This window comes from Natator depressus, chromosome 5, assembly GCF_965152275.1.
Source record: "Natator depressus isolate rNatDep1 chromosome 5, rNatDep2.hap1, whole genome shotgun sequence".
NCBI classification, from domain to species: domain Eukaryota; kingdom Metazoa; phylum Chordata; order Testudines; family Cheloniidae; genus Natator; species Natator depressus.
This window is the reverse complement of record NC_134238.1, coordinates 66,701,889-66,722,542: the sequence shown is the minus strand read 5'-3', so window position 1 is coordinate 66,722,542 and position 20,654 is coordinate 66,701,889. Positions and strand designations below refer to the sequence as shown.

The 20,654-nt window shown below is 38.1% G+C and overlaps 1 protein-coding gene across 2 annotated transcripts in view; it reads left to right on the top strand.

Moving 5' to 3' along the window:
• The window catches only part of EFNA5 (ephrin A5), a 265,947-nt gene that overhangs the window by 204,111 nt on the left and 41,182 nt on the right, over positions 1-20,654 (top strand). For both annotated transcript variants that reach the window (XM_074952923.1, XM_074952922.1), the window contains exon 2: positions 12,933-13,225. In XM_074952923.1, the coding sequence (XP_074809024.1) occupies positions 12,933-13,225 (293 nt within the window). The remainder of the gene's footprint in view (positions 1-12,932; positions 13,226-20,654) is intronic.

Genomic DNA, 20,654 nt, shown 5'->3' with positions numbered 1-20,654 from the left:
CACTCAGATACCACAGAATATGCTCCATAGTGAAGGTCTGGGATATCACCTTGACACGCTTAAAACTGCCTTCACCAAACCACGACAAGACACCAGAGAAGTAGATTGCATTGTGGAAGAGGCCACCCAAATACCCCTAGAGAATTTGCTTCTGTATGGGAGGTGGGGGAAGCCTCTGACTGCACACCCCTAATTGTTACCTATCATCCCACTCTGGAACCCATATGGGGTGTCAGTAAACCATTACAACCCATATTTGATGGGGATCACATCCTGAAAGAAATCTTTCCCAAACCTCCTTTTCTGGCCATTAAACAACGCCCAACCTTGCCAAGGCAAGGCAAGGACCCCACAGATCAGGACACACCAAATCAAAGTGGCACCAGTCCCTGCCATAACAGATGCAAAACTTGCAGACATATCTCCACTGCTACAATGATCAATACCCTCCCATAATATGCATTTCAAGATCCATGGGTCCTACACATGCCTATCGCAACATGGCGTGTACATGATTCGGTCCCGGTCTACATTAGCAAATTAGGTCAGTATAACTGTCACTCAAGGGTGTGAAAAATCTACACCCCTCAGCAATGCAGTTAAATTGACCTAACCTCCAGTATAGATAGCGCTAGGTTGATGGGAGACTTTTCCTGTCAACTTAGCTACCACCTCTCAGGGAGGTGGAGTATCTAAGCCAACGGGAGAAGCCCTCCTGTTAGCGTAGGTAGTGTCTTTATTGAAGTGCTACAGCATCACCACTGTGCCATTGCAACATTTTAAGCGTAGATAAGCCCAAAGTGCACTAACTGCCTCAATAACAGCTATGTTGGTGAAACGAAATAATCACTATGCTCTCAAATGAACTCACGCAGAGAAATGATAAAGACAAAAACACAATATCACCCGTGGGAGAACACTTTTCACAAAGTTATTACTCTGTCTGACCTCTCTGTCCTTGTCCTCAAAGGAAACTTGCACAACAGATTCAGAAGGTCTAACTCTGCTAGACACCAAAAATCATGGACTTAATAAAGACACTGGCTATATGGCTCATTACAACAGTCGTTAAGCCACTAACCCGCCTTTGTTCTACAGCTGTAGAGATGTTAACTGCCCACTTCACCTTGAATCATCTCTTGCAACATATGTTCACTCCTTGTCCTTGTCTGTTCCACCCTGTGACACTCTGAGTACCTTTCCCAGGCCTGAAGAAGAGCTCTGTGTAAGCTTAAACCAATAAAACATATTACCTTCCCTTTGCCCTTCTCTTCCCCCTCCCCCCCGCCCCAGTCTCTTTAAAAATGTACTTAAGTCCCATGCATATGGGCAGTCCTGCATAGGGCTACTTTCCAGAATTGGGGCCTTAATAGATAGATAGATAGCTTTAACCTTTAGCCCTTTTTAAAAACTGTGGTTAGTTGTAGCCTCCACAGCTTTGAACCAGTGTGTCAGGCTTTATTAGTTCTCATTATAATTTAAATAGAAATCTATTTCATTCCAGTATTAGCAAGATCATTCTTCTGTCTAGTGACAGTGTCCTATAAATTGCTTCAAAGTACATCAGAATTTCAGTATTTGAACATGTTAAGATGTGAATAAGTGTGAAAATACCAAAACTAAAGAGCAAAAGGTGCTTATTAAATGAATGAATGAATAGTTTGGAAACAGAAACAAAATAGCCAGTGGTATGGTGGTGGAACAACTCAGTTCCCATAGCTCAGTGAAAACAATACATTGCTCTAACTAATGGCAACAATTTTCCATTTGAAAGATTTGTCTGTGTTTCAGAATTACAAAGGTGTTTTTTTCGGATTTAGAAGAAACTGTTTTTCTGCTCTGGAATGGATCAGAAAATATAGATGCCCAGGAATAGTATAGAATGATGGAATCAAAATGCACAGGGTTGGTTTTTTTTAATAATTTTAACCAATGTTGTTCCCTTGACATAAAAACTAAGTCATATATAAAGTTCTTCTTAAATTTTCATCATAATAAACTCAAATTTACTGGTGAAATAATTAATCATTTAAAGTAAATTGCTTGCCTCGCTGCTGGGACATGCAGGTATCTAGTGTACGTAATAACAAAGAGGTTTTCAGTATATTTCCCTTTACAGAAGAAATGAAAAGTTAGGGAAATAAAGAAAATGACCTCCATCTGCCCAGCATACTGTCTGCAAATTTGGTGACGGCCAAAGCCTTAAATTACCATTTCCTTTTGGGAGCCTGGATGGCATAATTTCCTTCCTAAAGCCTTTGGAATAGGAGGAGATTTATCATTCAAAGGCGTGCTCCACAGACGTTTCTTGCTGTCATTGTTTTGTAGTGGGGAGCAGGTGTAAAACAGGTTTGATTTTGCGTGCTGCACCATAAAAATTCCCACAGCAGGTGTTATGGAGCATAGATAACTTCCCAAGAACCTTAGAAATTGAGACAATCTGCAGAATTGAGCATAAGAGGATTGTGCTATTAATCCAACATGTTTGACTATTGATTGTAAGGTATGCACATGTATGGGAGTTATATAAAGAGAACAACAGAATAATAATCTCCATTGTCCATGAAGTGCATTAACATTTTACAAATAAAGGTAAACTAAAGTACTCACTCTGTTTTTACTCAGTCCTTGCTTTGGCCAAACTCCCATTGTAGTCAGTGGTAGTTTGACTGAGTTTGGATCAGAGGATTTGATCAAAAATAAGGAAAACCTGGAATCCCCACTTTGCCTCAGCTCATTTTATGCAAATATGAAAACATCCTTGGAAAGCCAGTGACTTCCAGTTGGACCCAGTGTTCTAAAGTCTTCAATTAAATTGTGACGTATCTGGCTTAAAATGTTACAAAATGGGAAATTCAGAGATAATATGGCAAATCAAATCTAAATCTACTGCATATTCCTCCCGACAGTAAATAATTTTACATATTAGCTGTGCTGCAAAATCACATTATCTTGGGGCTAATTAGAGATCAAGTTTTATCCTTAATTCTGGGTAGGTTTTAATTAGTGATGGGGAAACCTTGGGAAGTTCAGAGGTTCCATTCAGGTGTTCATCAAACCTTTTGACCCAACACAACACTTGAGTGGAGACATCTAGTGAACTGATCTTTATTCCAAGCAGGTGTTATCTCCCTCCCTTGTGATTTCCCATCACACCCCCAAATCTTTCCTTTCTTATAACTGTCTTATCAAAAGTTACAGGTTCTTTCCTCTGTCCTTAGCCCCCTTGTCTTTGAAAACCCATGTAGCAATAACGTATCTGGCTATAGTTTAGTAATAATTTTTTTAAAGGAGAAACCATTCATGTATAAGTATAAATATCTATAAAATAGTGTAAACTTACTGATAGACAGTCATGGCTCCAATCATTGGTAGATGTGCAGGTGAACGAGCCCCAATCATTGCAGCCAATAATAAATAGGTAATGTTTTTACAGAAAATACTGCCTCATAGGTGCATGATTGGGAGTGCTTTATTGCTGTTACACTGACCATAGAAATAAGGAAAACAATTTAATTTGTCTATAGTATTCTCTATTACTTATCCTAAACTGTAGTGTAGCATTCTCTGCTCTTAAAACAGTTGTGGTTTCCTGCCAATGAGGTGGCCATGATTCAGCTGTGGGAGAAGTGATCTCTGTATAGAGCAGGCTGAAGATGAAAAATTGTGTACATACTTTGCTGAAGCCCTTTGGGATGAAAGTACTATGAAAAGATTGAGGGTGCATTTTAGTAGTTTTAACCATTTTGAAAGTTATGCTTTTGAAAGAGTCTTTCTTTCTCTCAAAATAAAATGGTCAGATTCTTACTCATGTTGAGTGGAAGTCATACATATAGAAAGGATACATTTGCAGGTTAAGTGCTATTGAATGTGAATAAGAGATGCAGAATCAAATAAACCCCATAATGGGAATATAATTAGAAACAGTAAAAAATTTCAAAATGGTAAAAGTTCTGTGTGTGCCCATTGTATAGAATTTACTAGACCTCATTCAGTTAAAAATATTTGTAATTGTTGTCCAACAGACAAAATATTACAAAGATTACAATCTGCTTTATAGGGCTTGAAATATGTGTTAACTACTTATGATAAATAATCTCTCCCACCTTCTATTTAACTGTGACACTCTGAGTATGTTTCCGAGACCTGAAGAAGAGCTCTGTATAAGCTTGAAAGCTTGGTCCAATAAAAAATACTAGCTCACTCACCGTATCTCTCTAATATCCTGGGACCAACATGGCTACAACACTGCATACAATGTCTCAGCACATTTTCTTATGCCAGATACCAAAACACAGATTGTATTACAAACTAATTGCCATTTTAAAAAGCAAAGCAGAGCTATTTGAATCATTTTTGTAAGCATAAAACCCTCCCTTGAATCAGTATCTTTCTATTTTGTTTGAATTGGATAATTTACAGGGGCACATTTCTCTGCAAAAATGTTTTAAGTGCATTTGTTCTGAGACTGTGTGTACCAACATTCAGTCTGATAGCAAATGTAATAGACTAGTTGTACTGTAAGTCTTTAGAAAAAATAACAGTATTAGAATAATATTTCTATCATTAATAATAGCTTTACTTGATGCTGTAATTTCTAATATAGAATTGTATTTTTTCTTTAAATTTCAGTGTGTGTGGAATGCAAGGGTGTCTTTTAAAAAGACTCGAATATAGAAAGTTAAAAAGAGAGAAGTTTAAATTATTAAATGTCCCTCTGGAACCCTCTCTAAAATTGTTCTCTTGATGTCATTAAGGTCAATCTTTTTTTTTTCTTACAATCTCATAGCTAAACATGGCTGAACTTTTTGTTACAAACAATTTATTCATTGATTGTGGCCCATTTTTCTGATATCAAATAGTCTGTGAATAGGTAATGACATTTTACGCATTTGTTAGTTATTCTTAACGGTTCAAATAGATTTGGCAAATGTATTTGAACTTGTGTTATTCATGACTTGTTCATAGCAAGTACCTCTTTGAGTATTAGATATTAGGATTTCCCTGATTTAGTAGTTTGTTTCCTGTCACATTGTATAGCTTACATTCTCTGATTTGATCCTCTCTCTTGTATAGATACTGATTCACAAAACCATCTGTATTCAGGACAGCATTTCATCATTTGCATTAACTTTAAGCACTTGTTAAAGCCCGTTGAAAACTACTTGAAACAAGGTCATGCTACTATTCAGTTGTTGAGATCCTACAGGATATTTTGCAAATAATTGTGAGAGCGCTACCCATATTGTATTTTAAGATGCATAGGTCTTGAAATAACTGTTTTTCCTTCACAGTAACAATATTTTAAGTATGTTACAAAAATAGTTTAGTCCCAGAAGTGAAAGTAGTGTACCCAAGACTAACAAAATACAAGGAAAGTGTCCATAACTGAGTTGTCCGGTGGCACCTTAAAGACTAACAGATTTATTTGGGCATAAGCTTTTGTGGGTAATGCATCTGAAGAAGTGGGCTTTTTTTACCCACAAAAGCTTATGCTCAAATCAATCTGTTAGTCTTTAAGGTGCCACCAGACTCCTTGTTGTTTTTGTGGATACAGACTAACACGGCTACCCCTCTGGTACTTCATAATTGAGTTGGAAATTAACAATATACTTAACTTACCTAGAAAAGGTGACATACATATTCTGTATTTTTGCAGCACCCTTCCATAGGCTCTAAATGATAGACTAAGGAAGAGAGCTTATATTATACATTGCTTTTTGGGTGTTCATGTTGCTGCTTGAATGGAACCAGGTTGGTTCATGGAACATTTGTGGTGTTAGGTGTTGCTATTAAAAAGTGGTTTTTCATCTTACTGCACTTGGTTATAGGATGTGGCATTGACACCATTTAGGTGAAAAGTTGTGAAATTATGGCAGTACATAAGTTTTTTAAACATGAAAATAAGGGGATTTTTTGGTGAACAATGTATAACTTTTGTGTTTGCCGATAAGGAAATGAATAGTTAATGTGATCCAGCTAACTTTTAGCAATCCTAGTAGCTTTTTAAAAAAATTCTAAATTGATCGCTAAACACTGAAAATAAAAGTTTATTAATCACTTCAGAGATTAATTATAAGCAGATGTATAAACAGTTGGAACTTTTTATACCCCTGGTAACTATATTTGCTTAAATATAAATTCATTGTCATTTACTGTCCAAGGCTTCAGCTGATACAAATCGACATAGCTATTTTCCCATAGAGTATTGAAGTCAATGGAGCTATGGCGATTTACACCAGCTGGCTCTAATTCTTTAGTCTGACTTTAATATATCAGTGGGAAAATTTGTTTGCAAAGATGACCTGCATTAGTGTCAGTGAACTATTTATTCTGTACTCCTCAAGGTGGAAATTGACTCCACTTTATGTATATCAATCACATTGTAGGTCAACCCGCCTGTCGTGCAAGTGTTCTTTCTTTGGCTTTGAGTGTGAAAAACAAGACCTTTCGGCAAATGGGGCATTGTTCTCCATATCCATTAATAGACGTCAGTGCATGCCTCAGGCAGGATTAATCAGTACCAATCATGGAATCACATTCTATCAAGCCTGATAGACTGCGGCTTCTAGGTTAGACACATGGTCAACATACGTTGTTATGTAGTGCAAATCTGGACTGTTTAACACTAACTTATAATTATTAGTGCCCTGTATTTGCCCAGTTTAATTTAAAACCCTCCTCAATTTTAACTTTGAATGGGGGAATTCTGCCCCCTAATCTCTGCTGATCCTAAAGCATGCATGTTAGTGTGCCTGAAATCTGAGATGCAGACCATGATGTTCATTTAAAAAAAAAAATCTGCCAGTTAATAAACAAGTTTGTTGAGATGGCCTAGGCTAGGGCATGAATATCAGCAAGGTTGATTTTAGCAGTACTCCCAGACCAAAGTCAATCTGAAGAGCCCTTTAGGTCGATGGAAGGGGGTTGGTTGTGTGGACGCATTCATTTTAAAATCGACCTAATGTGGCTAAATTCAACCTAACCCCGTAATGTAGAATAGGGCTAAGTAACGCCTTTGACAGAATAATAACTCCTCCTCTACCCTTCCTTCCTCCTTCCCCCTCTATCTGGCTCAGTAAGTTAAATGCCCACAGCAATGAAAAAATCAATAAACAGGTAGAGGCTGCAGCTTCAGGGATTAAAGCTATCAGAACTGGGAGAAGCTGAGGGCGGGAGTCCGACCTCTTTGGGATCCATTCTGACATTCCGCACGGCATGAGGGTGACCCTTTTCACTCTCCTACTTTATGGTCCTTGTGTCTTGGCATGACTGTGTCACTGAAGCCCCACACACCAGACAAGTGCTTCGCTTCACAGGCTGTAACAGAACAAAAATTCTTAGAGATGAAAAGGAGGGCATGTGTGTTTACTTTGAACCGAAGTTCTTTTTCAGATGCAGACTTTGAGAGAGGACAGTGTTATTAAAAGGAATGAAAAATGTCCACATCATCAATAGGCAGTTTGGAAAGGCTGTGAAGTTAAGTGGGTAAAGGTGTTGCAGGACTTGAGCATCCCTAGAGCACTCAGATTTATAGATGGGAAATAAACGTTGATTTTTGTTTCCCCTTCCCTCTTATGTTTTCTCAGGAAAGAGCAATTAGTTTCTATTTTTTATGATTGCATTATCATTGCATATATATCTTTCTGCAGAGCTGGCTATAAAAAAACAATATAGGACCCAGCTGTACAAATAAACATAGTTATGAGTGTGAGGAGGCTATATTAATAGTAAATGGAGCAGACACATTTTTGCATAGTTAATAAACTGCTTTTAAAAAGAAGTCCTCCATATTTTTAAGTCCGGTGCCATTGGTAGTTGCTTTAATGTAGCCATAGTTTCATATGCAGCACTGAGACTGGGAAAGTTTTTTGAGGGCTTAGTGCTTTTAATGGAATTTGCATAGAATGTGCTATCTGAAGACATTATACTTATACACAAGAGGAAACAAAATAGGATATATTACTTTTCTGCTCAAATCCACCCCTTTCTCTTTTATTTAGTGGTGTCTCTGATGTAATGCCATCAATACAAACCTCGTCCTGCTGACTATAGTTTTCTCAGTGTGGAGGGTCAGTTTCAACCCTCAGGACTGCTCAGTTCTAAATGTGTTCCTTTGATTAAAAACCAAAGGTCAAGTTAGCTTTGCTCTCCTCTTTCTTCCCACTCCCCCTCTCTTTAAATAAGTTGTCTGTCAGTTTCAGCATGTAGCATAATGTTCCATATATGTTGGCAGTTTATCAGAAGGGTAAACTTGCTGTTTAACAAAAAAATAAAATGTCTACAATGAACAGAGCAATTGATAACCAGGGGGAAAAGGATGAATTCCAAAGGGAAGGCAAACTATATAAACTGGCCCTGTGCTCTTGAAGTCCAGCTTAATGCTATTCCGTTCTGTACCATGCCACTGTGCTGCCTCGTCTATGATTCTCTCCTCTTTCCCCCATTCCAAGGAGTATGTCATATTTTGCTGCCAGTGCGGGAAGGCAGCAGGAATACGAGGTGAAGTTAGGTCCCTAGTACATTTGTACAAAGTGGAAAGGCAGGAAGACTGTATCAGTTTTACTGCAAAGGCGATAGGTTGTTGCAGTCTGTTGTAAAACAGTAATTTGAAGTCTGATGAACTCTCAAGTGCAGGGACTGGATTCTGCTCAGCTGCGTAATTGTGATGGAAATGGGCCAATGAAAGCAGAGGCTTGGGCACAATCTTTTGGGTGCCTATCTTCTCACAGAAGCCTGACAATTGCGGAGCAGCTTGAGCTGAATGCCTGTGACCATGTCTTATTTTGATCAGCTGCATCATAGCAAAGACATGTAATTATCATAATCTAACAATTAGTCTTACATCCTTTCCCAGTGTTTAATTACCCCCGATAAATGATAATTTAATAGAGGACTTAATGACAAGAGAATAACTTGCACTTTGCTTCATGTACTTAAGTTGCCTCTTTGTCTAGGCATGTTTTTGTGGCACTGCTTGAAGAACAGTCTTGATGGTCATTTCCCCTGTTTGTTCTGTCAGTCATTATTTTGTCTCCTAATATTCTTTTCTCATAATATTTGAACTTCTCCTAACTTGTGAAATTGTAACATATAGGACCAAAAGATGATGGTAAAATCTTCTTTATTACTTTCATTTTTGTTTGTTTGCTTGCTTTCTGAGGTTGGGAATACACTTTTAGATGCTCTAAAATGTCACTTATTTCATTATACACACTTTTCTTAGCATCTGGAAAATGCTGAACATTCTTCTGGTTTGAATGGAGCTGAAATTAAAAAAGCTCTTTGATTACTTCATTGTTTGTGCATCAGAATTAGTGATGATGTCAGCACAGCTATATGAACAGAGTTTATTAAATTTGTGACAAAGCCAGTAAAAGCAGCAGAAAAGCATTAATGGGTGCCACAAAAATAGTAGCTCTAAAATAAATTCACAGCAATAAAATTATGTACTTAACCCCTGAGGTTATTAGCAAGCATGAAACCTTCCCCATCACATTATAGAAATTTTAATCAAATATGGGTCTTGGGGGGACTGTTTAAAAGAACAAAGAATAAATAGACATAGGTTTTCCTGTTACGAGTTACCATGCTCCCATCAGGATTCAATGGAAGTAGGAGTTTAATTTTGGATGTTAAAAGGCTTTGAATAAATCTGTTTCTTATGAGTTGATTAAGCCACTGATAATGTGTTGATTGTGTCATTATAAGTAACACAGCACACCTGTAAAGGGGATCAGTGCTGCTTAGGATAGATACATACATCAAATACATCTGAAGGGACATCAAAACGTTGTCATAGTAGACATCAATATCTCTTCAAAAAGGATTTAATTTTGCCTGAGATTGTACTGTATTATTTCATGCAGAAATACTCGAATGTACATTCAACTCTCAAAACAAAAACCTTCTACTGTTCTGTTTCTGACAAAGCCCAGCTAATTCATTCGTTTCATCTTTCTTTCTTTTCTGCTTTCCTGTTAAATTTATGTTAAGAATTTGTTGGTTCATTGAGCATGATTCACTGTTGCCCTGCACTTTGTATCATCAGTAACATGAGGACAAATGGGTGTTTAATCTTCTGATTTGGTAACATCCGCTTTGCATAGGTAACAAAGAATCAGGGCCACCATCTGCAATTGACTACTTCTGGGGCTATAATCAAGACTAGAATTTCAACATTCATGGTTACAGCACTTACTTGAACTAAATTCCTGTTAAAATTAAAGACCTTTCATCCATTTGAGAGAACAAACTCTGAGTAAGGGAAGGAATGATACTACAGAAGGAAGTGCTTCCTGTGCACTCAGTTTGAAATAGAGGAGCTGCTAGTAGAATATGTACTTAAGAAAGGATATGACTTCTATAATTTGTATGGGAGAAGCAACAAGGAGAAGCTAATGCAGTTTTTTATTCATCTATATGATAATGGGCAATTAATGTCAGTTGCGCTATGTTTTAAACCAGGTTTTTATATTGTTTATTTAAAGAAGGAAAGAAAGAAAAGAAAGTGAAGTAGAGCAGCATGCAAAATATTATTTCAGTCTAAATATCTAGTTAAATAAATCATTTCTTATTTCAGTAGCCAACAAAGTTATTAAATTCAAGATGAGGCTTGCATATGCTTCAGAATTTATAATTGTGAAAAAATGCATGTGCACAGACTGTGTGCTTGAATTTGCATTAATGGATAAGCAGAGCACCAGAATTAGGTTCAAAAGATTTTTGTCATCATGATGTTTCTGTCATTTAAATTGTCATGCAGCTTTTTCACCATGTTCTGAATTCCTAGTGTTGAGAATTAAAAAAACAAAAACAGGAGACATCTGAGAAATTAAGTATCCTTATGTCTGTTGTTTCTCCCAACTATTCTATAGTGGTATCAGCGTAAGTTTTGTGTAATGATCTGGTATGTGTAGGTTATGGAGAAATTTTGGATTAGAAGGTACTTAGCTATCTGTTTTTGTGTCTCTAATGCCTCTTCCACTTTACAACCTGTTAGCCAGCTCAGTAGTATGTAAGTTTCTGTGGCACTGAATGAATGTTACGTGACAGAAAATAAAGGTTAATTGTTTGAAGGATAGACATGTTTTGCTGTGTGTAAGAGAAAGCATAAAAAGAAAATTGGCATTATTGACCAAAGGAATATTTGCAGAACCCTCCTGGCTGCAGGGTCCACACACCTTCTGGGTGTGGTGGTCTGTCCCATCTGGTGGCACTGAGACCACTTAAGGAGAGAGATAAAGGAGTCTGCTCTACAGCTTAGCTAACAGCCAGTTGGCTTTTAGCTCATACAACAGAGGCTCATGCATTAAGCTCCAGAGTTCCCTGGTTCGATCCCACCCACTGACAACTGGGGTCTGTTGACGTTACACATGCGCAATAATTAAAGCCAGGTAGGGCACATACTCACTTTTCTTTACTAATTAAAAAATGGAATTTTAGAAAAATATAAATAAGGAGATTGTTGGGAAAATTGGGTTTCTGTATACACACAAGATATCCCTATTTGTAACCTCTAGGATACAACTAATAATTAAATAAATGAGTTTTTGTCTGAAATGACAGTAGTTCAAAAAGGCTTTTCCGTATTACAGGAAGAAACCATGGGGCTGTGCGTTGGCAAGAATTCTACAGCTATATCAGGCTTTTTCCTTTAAAAATCTGTTATTGAAGCAAAATTATTGTAGGGATATGAAAATGTATAGTTTGCTCTGAATATTTCCTTGGAGGACCAGCAGATCATTGCTTTTCTCTGAAATTAGGTAGAAGGACCCAGGTGGCAGATTTCAAGCCCGTCAGGTATTTAAAATATGCCCTTCAGCTGAAAAGAAGTATTATAGTTAAACCTGTCATTATCCCTTTATCATTCTGTGGTGCACTTGACAACTGTAGCAGTCAAAGAAAGAAGCCACAAGTAGTGATGAGCAGTCAGCCTGAAGTGGAATGGGTCAATGTTTGGTTGCACGAGTTGCCCTAGGGGAAGTTCACATCCATTGACAGACTTACAGATGTTGGTTTATGGAATCTTTAAATGTATCAGGGTGGGCTCACTTGAAGGTGTTGAATTCCTTCTCATAGTTTCTTCTACAAATCATGCCAGGCATTAGAAAGTCAAAGTAAGTGACACTTGCTAAACCTCCTCCTTTCAATGTCTAAAGAATCTTCAGTAATAATAATAATATAAAGGAGTGCATCTGGGCCACTGCCTTACACTATATTTCTCATCTGGCTCTCATTCAGAACTGTCAGGTTAGGCTGAGTGCTGATAATTCATATCCCAGTATCCTTTTATCTGAATGTAGCAGTATCTTCTCTGTGTACTTTGGCAGTGGAGTTGCACTGCTTTTCAAATACCTTTAAAAAGCAATCCAGGCTTTTCTTCCATCTTGACAAAGTGTTGCCAGTAACGAAGAAAAAAGTAAACGTAGTTGTGCTGCTGTAGTCAATTTAAGAATTTTTAGACCAATCAGCTTGCAGCACGTAAGTGATTACTGCTGGATTGGTGATTTTGTGCGTGTCTGTGTTGATGTGTACAGCGAGACTGATTTGGTGAACCTAGTGCATTTTCTCTTTCTTTTCCTCTTTTTGCTTAATTTTAAATTAAAAAAAAACCACTGTTCAGAAAACCACAGGAGAAAATACACTTTAACTTAGTGTACATTAGCAAGAAGATAATTATACATGCTGAAGGAATGAAAGTGTGAATGATCATGGTACTGCATAAGCAGGTGCTACTCTGCTGATGTCAACAGAGTAGCATCCATTTACACCAGAAGTGAATTTGGCCAGGATTATTTTGAAAAGTGAATGATGTGGCTGAAGTGAAATGAAGTGGAAGTAATGACATTATCATTCTCGAAAGAGAAAATCTGTAGCTAAGTATCCTGAATTAACTCTATCTTTTGTCTTCGTGTTTCGTTTAACTTTAGATTCCAGAGGGGTGACTACCACATTGATGTCTGCATCAATGATTATTTGGATGTGTTCTGCCCTCACTATGAGGATTCGGTGCCAGAAGAGAAGACTGAACGCTACGTTCTTTACATGGTGAACTTCGATGGCTACAGCTCCTGCGATCACACCTCCAAAGGATTCAAGAGGTGGGAATGTAATCGGCCTCATTCCCCGAATGGACCATTGAAGTTCTCAGAAAAATTCCAGCTCTTCACTCCCTTCTCACTAGGATTTGAGTTCAGGCCAGGCCGGGAATATTTCTACATCTGTGAGTATCTAGAAATTTGTCATTGTTGCATAGCAGCTGTAAGAAACCAGGCTAACTTTTTCACCTATGTTTTATGGAGCTGCAAAAGACCAGCCTATATGGGCGGCAGATGTCTCTTAGTAAATGCAGACTTCAGGATCCACAGATTCATTAGCTGGGAATCTAGAGTAAAAATGAGATTAAAAGCAGTTTCTTTTCCCCACATGAAATAGCATGTCAGCCTGTTCAATGAACCTTTGCTGATGTTTAAAGCTAGAGATACTACTGTAGTTTTTCAAACATTCTAAAAATTCTCAGGGGAAAATAATTAACTTTGTATACATAAGTCCCTAACTGTTCTTATTTGTGTGGCTGAAATACCCCTGCCATCACCATCATAGTCGTCATCATCAGAGGGGAAATGCTGTATACCCTGAAGATGCTATAGCTGCACATGCCAACAGTCCAACATTGTTTGAAGTAATAATGTCTCAGGGTGAATACTTCTTGCACCAAGCCAAAGAGAACTTTATTCAGAGCAGCTGTTTCTTTAAGTGTGGGGGATGTGGAATGTGGTGGAAGCAGGTTCCAGGTAAAGTAGCATGAATGAATGCATCAGTAAAAAGTGATGGTGAATGCTGTGTGCTGCAAGCTATGTTCCAAGGAGACCTGTACCAATTTAGCCAAGAGAGAGATGAGGAAGTGGGGGCAGAAACCTAGAGGAGAGGCAGGATAACTGCTGGGGATAAAGGAATAAAAATATCAGGAGGCTAAAACTGGAAAGTTGAGCTAACTGGAATTTCATGATCTCATAGCCGGTCTGGATAGCTGTCACTCCGTCAGTTATCTTGTTTGGGTGATACTCCACCAAAGATCTCATTTCATCCATTTGTTATGTACCTGAAGTCTCCTGTTTCCTAACAAGCTTCCAGTATTACAACTGCAATATTTTCCCATGCTTTCAGTGTCAGACAAGGGAATTAAAAGCTTTAAACAGTGCTGAAGTTCTCAATAAATATTGCCTTCATGTCTGTAGATGGCCTTTCTACTGTGAAACAGTCATTCCACCTCATTTCAGCAGAGAAACTGAATACATAGCATTCCTATTTTTCAGTCTCATTTCTTTAGCATTTTCCCTTTTAAACCGACAAGGAAGTGTACTCCTAGTGAATTGTTTTCAACTTCCTTTCCTCCCCATCAAATAAAGTTTTATAATAAGAGGGATTTCAGCATCATAAGAATACTACCTTGTTCTCTCTCTCGTGCTGCAGTGCAATAAAAAAAAAAGAACTGTAAAAGTTTTATCATTTCAGTACTGGTTCCCTGAGATAGTCATGAGAAAACATGTAAAAGCCTGATGCCATTTCACATCTTGTAAGTGAATAAAAAAGGGAATCATAGCTATGTGGAGAATGTTGTAGAAAAAATAATGCACATTGTATTGAAAACATGAAAACTGCCCATTAACGTCCGAAGGAGTTTTCTGTCACTAAATATTACAAAATCAGGCCCCGTGTAAGCATCAGGTTTGTCTTTTGGGTGAATTTTTTCCTTCTTAAAAATCCTGCTGAGAAAACAAGCAGGGATATATAAGATGAGGAATGAATTTTAATTTGCATCATGTGATTGCTTTGCAATAAAATGCTGTATAACTACCATACCACACACACTGTTCAAACCTCCTTATTTGCTTTCTAGACTAACAAACAGTAATAAAAGTGAAAACCAAACAAGGATGTAGAGAAATCTCAACTTGGTCTAACTAGTTAATAGCCTGATTATCAGAAAATACAAAATCCACTGAGCTTTATAAACAAGACATTATTATTCAAATGCACCCACTGTGCTTATGACTGGTTTTCCTCGTTTGTGGTTAAACTCAATATTTCACTAAAAATCATTGTGTCTTCTATAACATTCATTTAACAAAGTCATTTAACTGTCAAGGGTTCCCATCAAAGTAATTGTTCCAAAGAGCTTTAAAATATCAGGAGTTTTATGCTGTTCGACTGAGTTTAGCTGGAATTACTTTTTTTTTAATGAAAGATAAGAGCACAAAATTAGCAGCTAAGAGATGTCCATTTACCAGTAGTATGTTGGCCTGGTATTCAGTTAAATTAGATTTTCAGCCATGTTTCAGAGACACAAAAGCATTCTCTCTCCTTTGGTATAGTTGGAATATTTCTTCCTCTTCATTCTTTCACTCATTGTGGGCAGTAGCACAGAGTAGCTAATACAGTGATCCCAGAGAAGCATTATATACTGTGGTAACAATTAAACGTGAAGATTCTCAAGGGAAGGTTGTCCATCATGATGGTTTTTTTCCTTCAAATATGTGCTGAATGAACAAGATGGTAAAACAGTTCCTTGTTCCTTCCTTGAAGTTATCAGCATGCCCTCCATTGCAGGCCGCAGAAACAAGCATTGCTACCTTACTGTCTGAATGGTTAATATGCTCATTGCTCAGCAGGGAGATGTTTCATCTACTCATCAGATCCAAAAATTTTGACATTTTTAAACATGTTATCCAAGGACAGAAGGCTAGTAGCTTTCAGGTTGGTGTATTCTGGGAAACAGGATTCAAATTGTCCAGTGACTAGATAGCCTGGAAAGTAAGAGGAAATTGAGCTATTGCCTGGGTTGGTGTAGTGTTAGGCTAGATTTCACACTCCTTGGTATTTATTTGCAAAAATTTTTAAATAAGAGCCATTATCAATCTTCCTGCCATATGCTTTAAGGACAATTTTTGTCCCTCCTACTTCCACCAATCTCAGGAAATGTAATAACCATAAACCAATCATTTTCTTTCTACCTGAACTATCCTTTTTATGAAATATCGCTTCCCTTTATTGCTCCATGTCCTCATTGGCATTTGGCACACAACATGTATCAGTGGAATGGAGTCAGATCTCCTTGTTCTTTATTTCCCCCATCTAGAAATCTTACATTATTACATGTTTTGTATCAGATCATCTCTATTTGCACTTGAGAGATAACTTCAATAATATAAACCTGCATATCAGCAAAATACCAGTTAAGTACGTTTACTTTTGGAAGGGGAAAAGTTTATTAACTGGAGTTTAGTTCCAAAAACCTAACTGCTTACAGCAGCGTTTATTAGGGTAATTTTAGTGGAAAAAATAATGGATCAAATTATGGGGCTCAGTCCTTCTTCGGACTACCATCTGTGGAGGGTAGAATATGTTAGCCTGACTAAAAACCAAGTAAAGATCATGGGATTTAGACCTTTATTATTATTGTTACTACTGAAGCAAAAGCAAACAGAAGAAGATGTAACATACTGAAAGAGTGAGGTTACCCAGAGAACTTGAATGTTTCATGGAATTGTTATGTTTTGAGTAACTTCTTTAAGGAGGGAAACAGAGAGAGCTTGCAGTCTAACAGCAAAAAGGGGGGAAAAAACAACATAAGGAAGAGGGAAGTTTCAAACTGACCTTAACATTTGGATTTTGTATGGTTCAGAATACAGATTTGTCTTGAATATATTTCAATATTTTTATCAATGAGGTGGAAGTAACTATAAAATCACTGCTGATAAAATTTACAGATGACACAAAGATTGGCCTAGTGGCAAAAAATAAGACGGTCCGGAAACTCATATGGAATGATGTGGATTGCTCAGTAAACGGAGTCCATTCAAATGAAATGCATTTCAGCACAGCCAAATGGAAGATTTTATCTCTAGGAATAAGGAATGTAGGCCACACATATGGAAATGGGGGACTGAGACTCTGAAGCAATAATTCTGAAAAGGATTGAGAGGTCATAGTGGATAAACACCAGCGTGGCTGGTCCCTGTGACCCTGTGGCAAGAATTTCTAATGGATATAGAAACAGGGGAGCAGTGAGTAGGAGTAAGGTGATCATTTTACACCTTTAAACAGCACTGGCAGGACCTATACTGGAATACTGCATTGAGTTCTGGTGCCTTCATTTTTTAAAAGATATTGAAAAATTGGAGAAGGTGCAAAAAAGAATCACAGAAATGATTTGATGGCTGGATAAGGAGCTCAATTTGTTTAGTTATGAAAAAGTAGCCTGGGAGGTGACTTGATTATAACTTATAAATACCTTCATGGGGAGAAAATACCAGGTATTAAAGGGGTCTTTAACTTAGAGGAGAAAGATATAACCAAGGCCTGGTTGTTAAAACCAGACAAATTCAAATCAGAAATAAAGCATATATTTTAACAATGAAGTTAATTAACCATTAGAACAAGTTACTAAGGGAAGTGGTGGATTTTCCATCTTTTGAAGCCTTCAGATCAAGACTGGATGACTTTCTGAAAGATATGCTTTAATCAGACACAAGTTACTGGGCTCATTACAGGGGTAACTGGTTGATATTCTATGACCTGTTTTATGTAGGAGGTCCTACTAAATGATCTAATGGTCCCTTCTGTCCTTAATAACTATTAATCTAGGAGTCTTTCTGAGCTTGTTACTACTAGTTTGTACTGATGGGTATTCCCACTCAGGTAAAAACAGTCAGTTACCTAGCATGATATTAATAGCTTCTTTCCCACTGGCTTGTACATACCTCTTTGGATTGCCAATCTCTTTACTGTCGTAAAGTAAAGGAGATTAATACAACCATATCTCTGTGAAGTTAGATTTGTGGGGCAAAATTTTCAAAAACTCCTAAGCCCCATTGTTAAAAATTACTTAGACACTTAGAAGTCTAAAGTCTCATTGAAAGGTAGTGGGATTAGGGTGCTCGATTTTTTAGGAAATGTTAGCCATTAATATGTTTTCCGTGTAAGTGTTGGGATGCAGGAGAGACCAAAAACAGCACTATTTGGTAGTGACATTCAAGGTGGTGGTGTTGTGAAAGATGTAACAGGAAGATAGATTCCCAAATTCAGTCCTAGTGTAAGTGGATAGAATCCCAGTGAAGGCTGTAGAGTATGCAAATGCTGAATTAGACCTTGAGGCTACTAAGCCAAGAATCCAGTCCCTAAGTGCCACAAATACAAAACTGTAAAAGATTTACCCTTCATGGCGAGAAGCATCCTCAAATCTCTGAATGAGGTTGGCATTAGAAATGTCCAGGACAGTCTAACAAGAAAACTGGCAGTGATCTGCTTGTTACCAGAGCTTGGTATGTGCAAACACAGACCAACAAGTAAAACAAGAAGGGCATTGCCCTGTTCTCATGGAAAGTTAAGTCACAAAGAGCAAAATAATTTTCCATGACTAAAAACCTGGCAAAGCTTCACAAATTGCCAACGTGGCCTAATTATCCCTTAGGATTGTTTTAGATATTGCAGGAGTTTTTTGATCCTTTAGAAGGGGTGGAGAGGCAAGGTGGTATATTGGCCTGTAAAGTGATGCTAGAGAAATTTATTGGGAAACCACATAACCTACAGCATATTAGTAGGTTATGTGGTTTCCCAATAAATTTTGGTCTCTGAGTCTATTGTACTGTATATTAATTTTAAAAGCTATATTAGAAGGATCATAGAGCTCCCTACTTTCACAGATGCACTGCACAGACTAAAAGTGTATCTGGGCAAATGTTCTGTATAATGAGGCACAGGATTTAATGAAATAGGACTATTTGATTGTAGATAGGGACCGCCGCTTGCTCTGGAACAGGGTTGGATTTGTGTGATGAGGGGACAAAAAGGGAGGATTAGGACTGCAATCTTGTCCTTTCAGAGATTATTTGGAGAATATTTAAATCAAAACTAAAAGCTGTGGCACTCCATGAGAGCACACTATTCTTTCAATCCAGGAAATCAAGTTAGTAAAAACAATCAAGACAGGTCAAATCAGAGTTATTGTTTTTGCCCTGATATGTCCCAGGATTCCAGAGCTAGTTTGAAAGTCACCAGAACAACTATTGATATCACTACATATAAATCTGCTGACTGTGAAGCACTGTGCGGTGAGATCAGCCCAGAATTGCTCTAGCTCCCAGTTTGAATTGTATGAGCAAACTCCTGTTGGAAAGTGAGATACGAAAGAGAAGCTAGTGTGACTACTCTGTTGCACCTTGCAGAATATTGGAAGTCAACCCAGGCTTCCTGTAGATTAGATCAGTGGTTCTCAAAGCTGGTCCACCTGCGGAAAGCCCCTGGCAGGCCGGGCTGGTTTGTTTACCTGCTGCGTCCGCAGGTTCGGCCTATCGCGGCTCCCACTGGCTGCGGTTCGCCGCTCCAGGCCAATGGGGGCCGCGGGAAGCGGTGTGGGCCAAGGAATGTGCTGGCCGCCCTTCCTGCAGCCCCCATTGACCTGGAGCGGCAAACTGCGGTCAGTAGGAGCTGCAATCGGCCGAACCTGTGGACGCAGCAGGTAAACAAACTGGCCCGGCCCGCCAGGGGCTTTCCCTGAACAAGTGGTGGACCGGCTTTGAGAACCACTGGATTAGATCACTATCTTTTCATAATGCAGAGATAATGAGGTCTTTTTTTAGAAAATCAGTTGATCGATATTCTCAAACTCTTGCAGTAGTGGCAAAGCAATAGCTAACTAATAATATCAGTGAAGTACATTTTTTCACATCTAGTGCCCTTAGAAAACATGGTTTCTCTATAATCTCTCATTCCTATAAAGTCAGGTCTCTTGGGACCCAATTCTCATTTACACTAAGGCCACTTTACACCACTCTGGCAATGCAAAGGGGCCTAGTAGTGGGTATAAATTACATTTGCATCCACTTTAAGAGCCCTTTGCACTTCCAGAATGTTGTAAAATAGCTTAAGTGTAGATGAGAATGGGCCCTTGATGTTCACAGATATGACCAACATTAGAACTCAGGTAAGATAATGATTAATTCTTCTCTGAAGCCTTACCATGGTTGTGTAAAAATATAAACCTCCATTTGAATGACTGGGCTCTGTTTCTCCGTTAAACTGTCCTGGAGCTATTGCCTACTCTGTCATTCAGCAATTTCCGTGTGGCTTGTCACGAGGAAAACTGGTACTTTGCAGTCTTCTGGCACTACTTCTCGAATTAGAGTCCAAATACAGCATTAGGTGGAAAATTAATTTCACTAGTGTTATAATTCTTCCATATTATAAAGACTTTTTAACATTATTTTAATGTCGACAGAGCCATTCCTTTTTATTTTGTTAAGTAACAAATCTTCCACACAAGTGGCTTTCCTTTTGAAGTCCCCACAAAGGAGCATTAAGTTTATGGCCTTGTCATCCTTGCCAAACGGCTAAAGACTTATGTCAGAGCAGGCGGAAGATTTAAGGGGTTGTTAGTCCCAATGGAATCTGGATTCACTCCATCAGGGCTGGCTTTTCCACTTGTGAAGAGTGATGCTTACACAGCGGAAAGAAGGATAAAATATGGCTAAGTGAAGGTCTACCCATGGAGATCTGTGTGTACCTGTGTGTGGGGTATTCAGGTTTTGATGATTGTCTTTCTCTTTTTAAGAGTCTTGATATTCAGAACCCACCTGTCTGAAGTAGCAGTA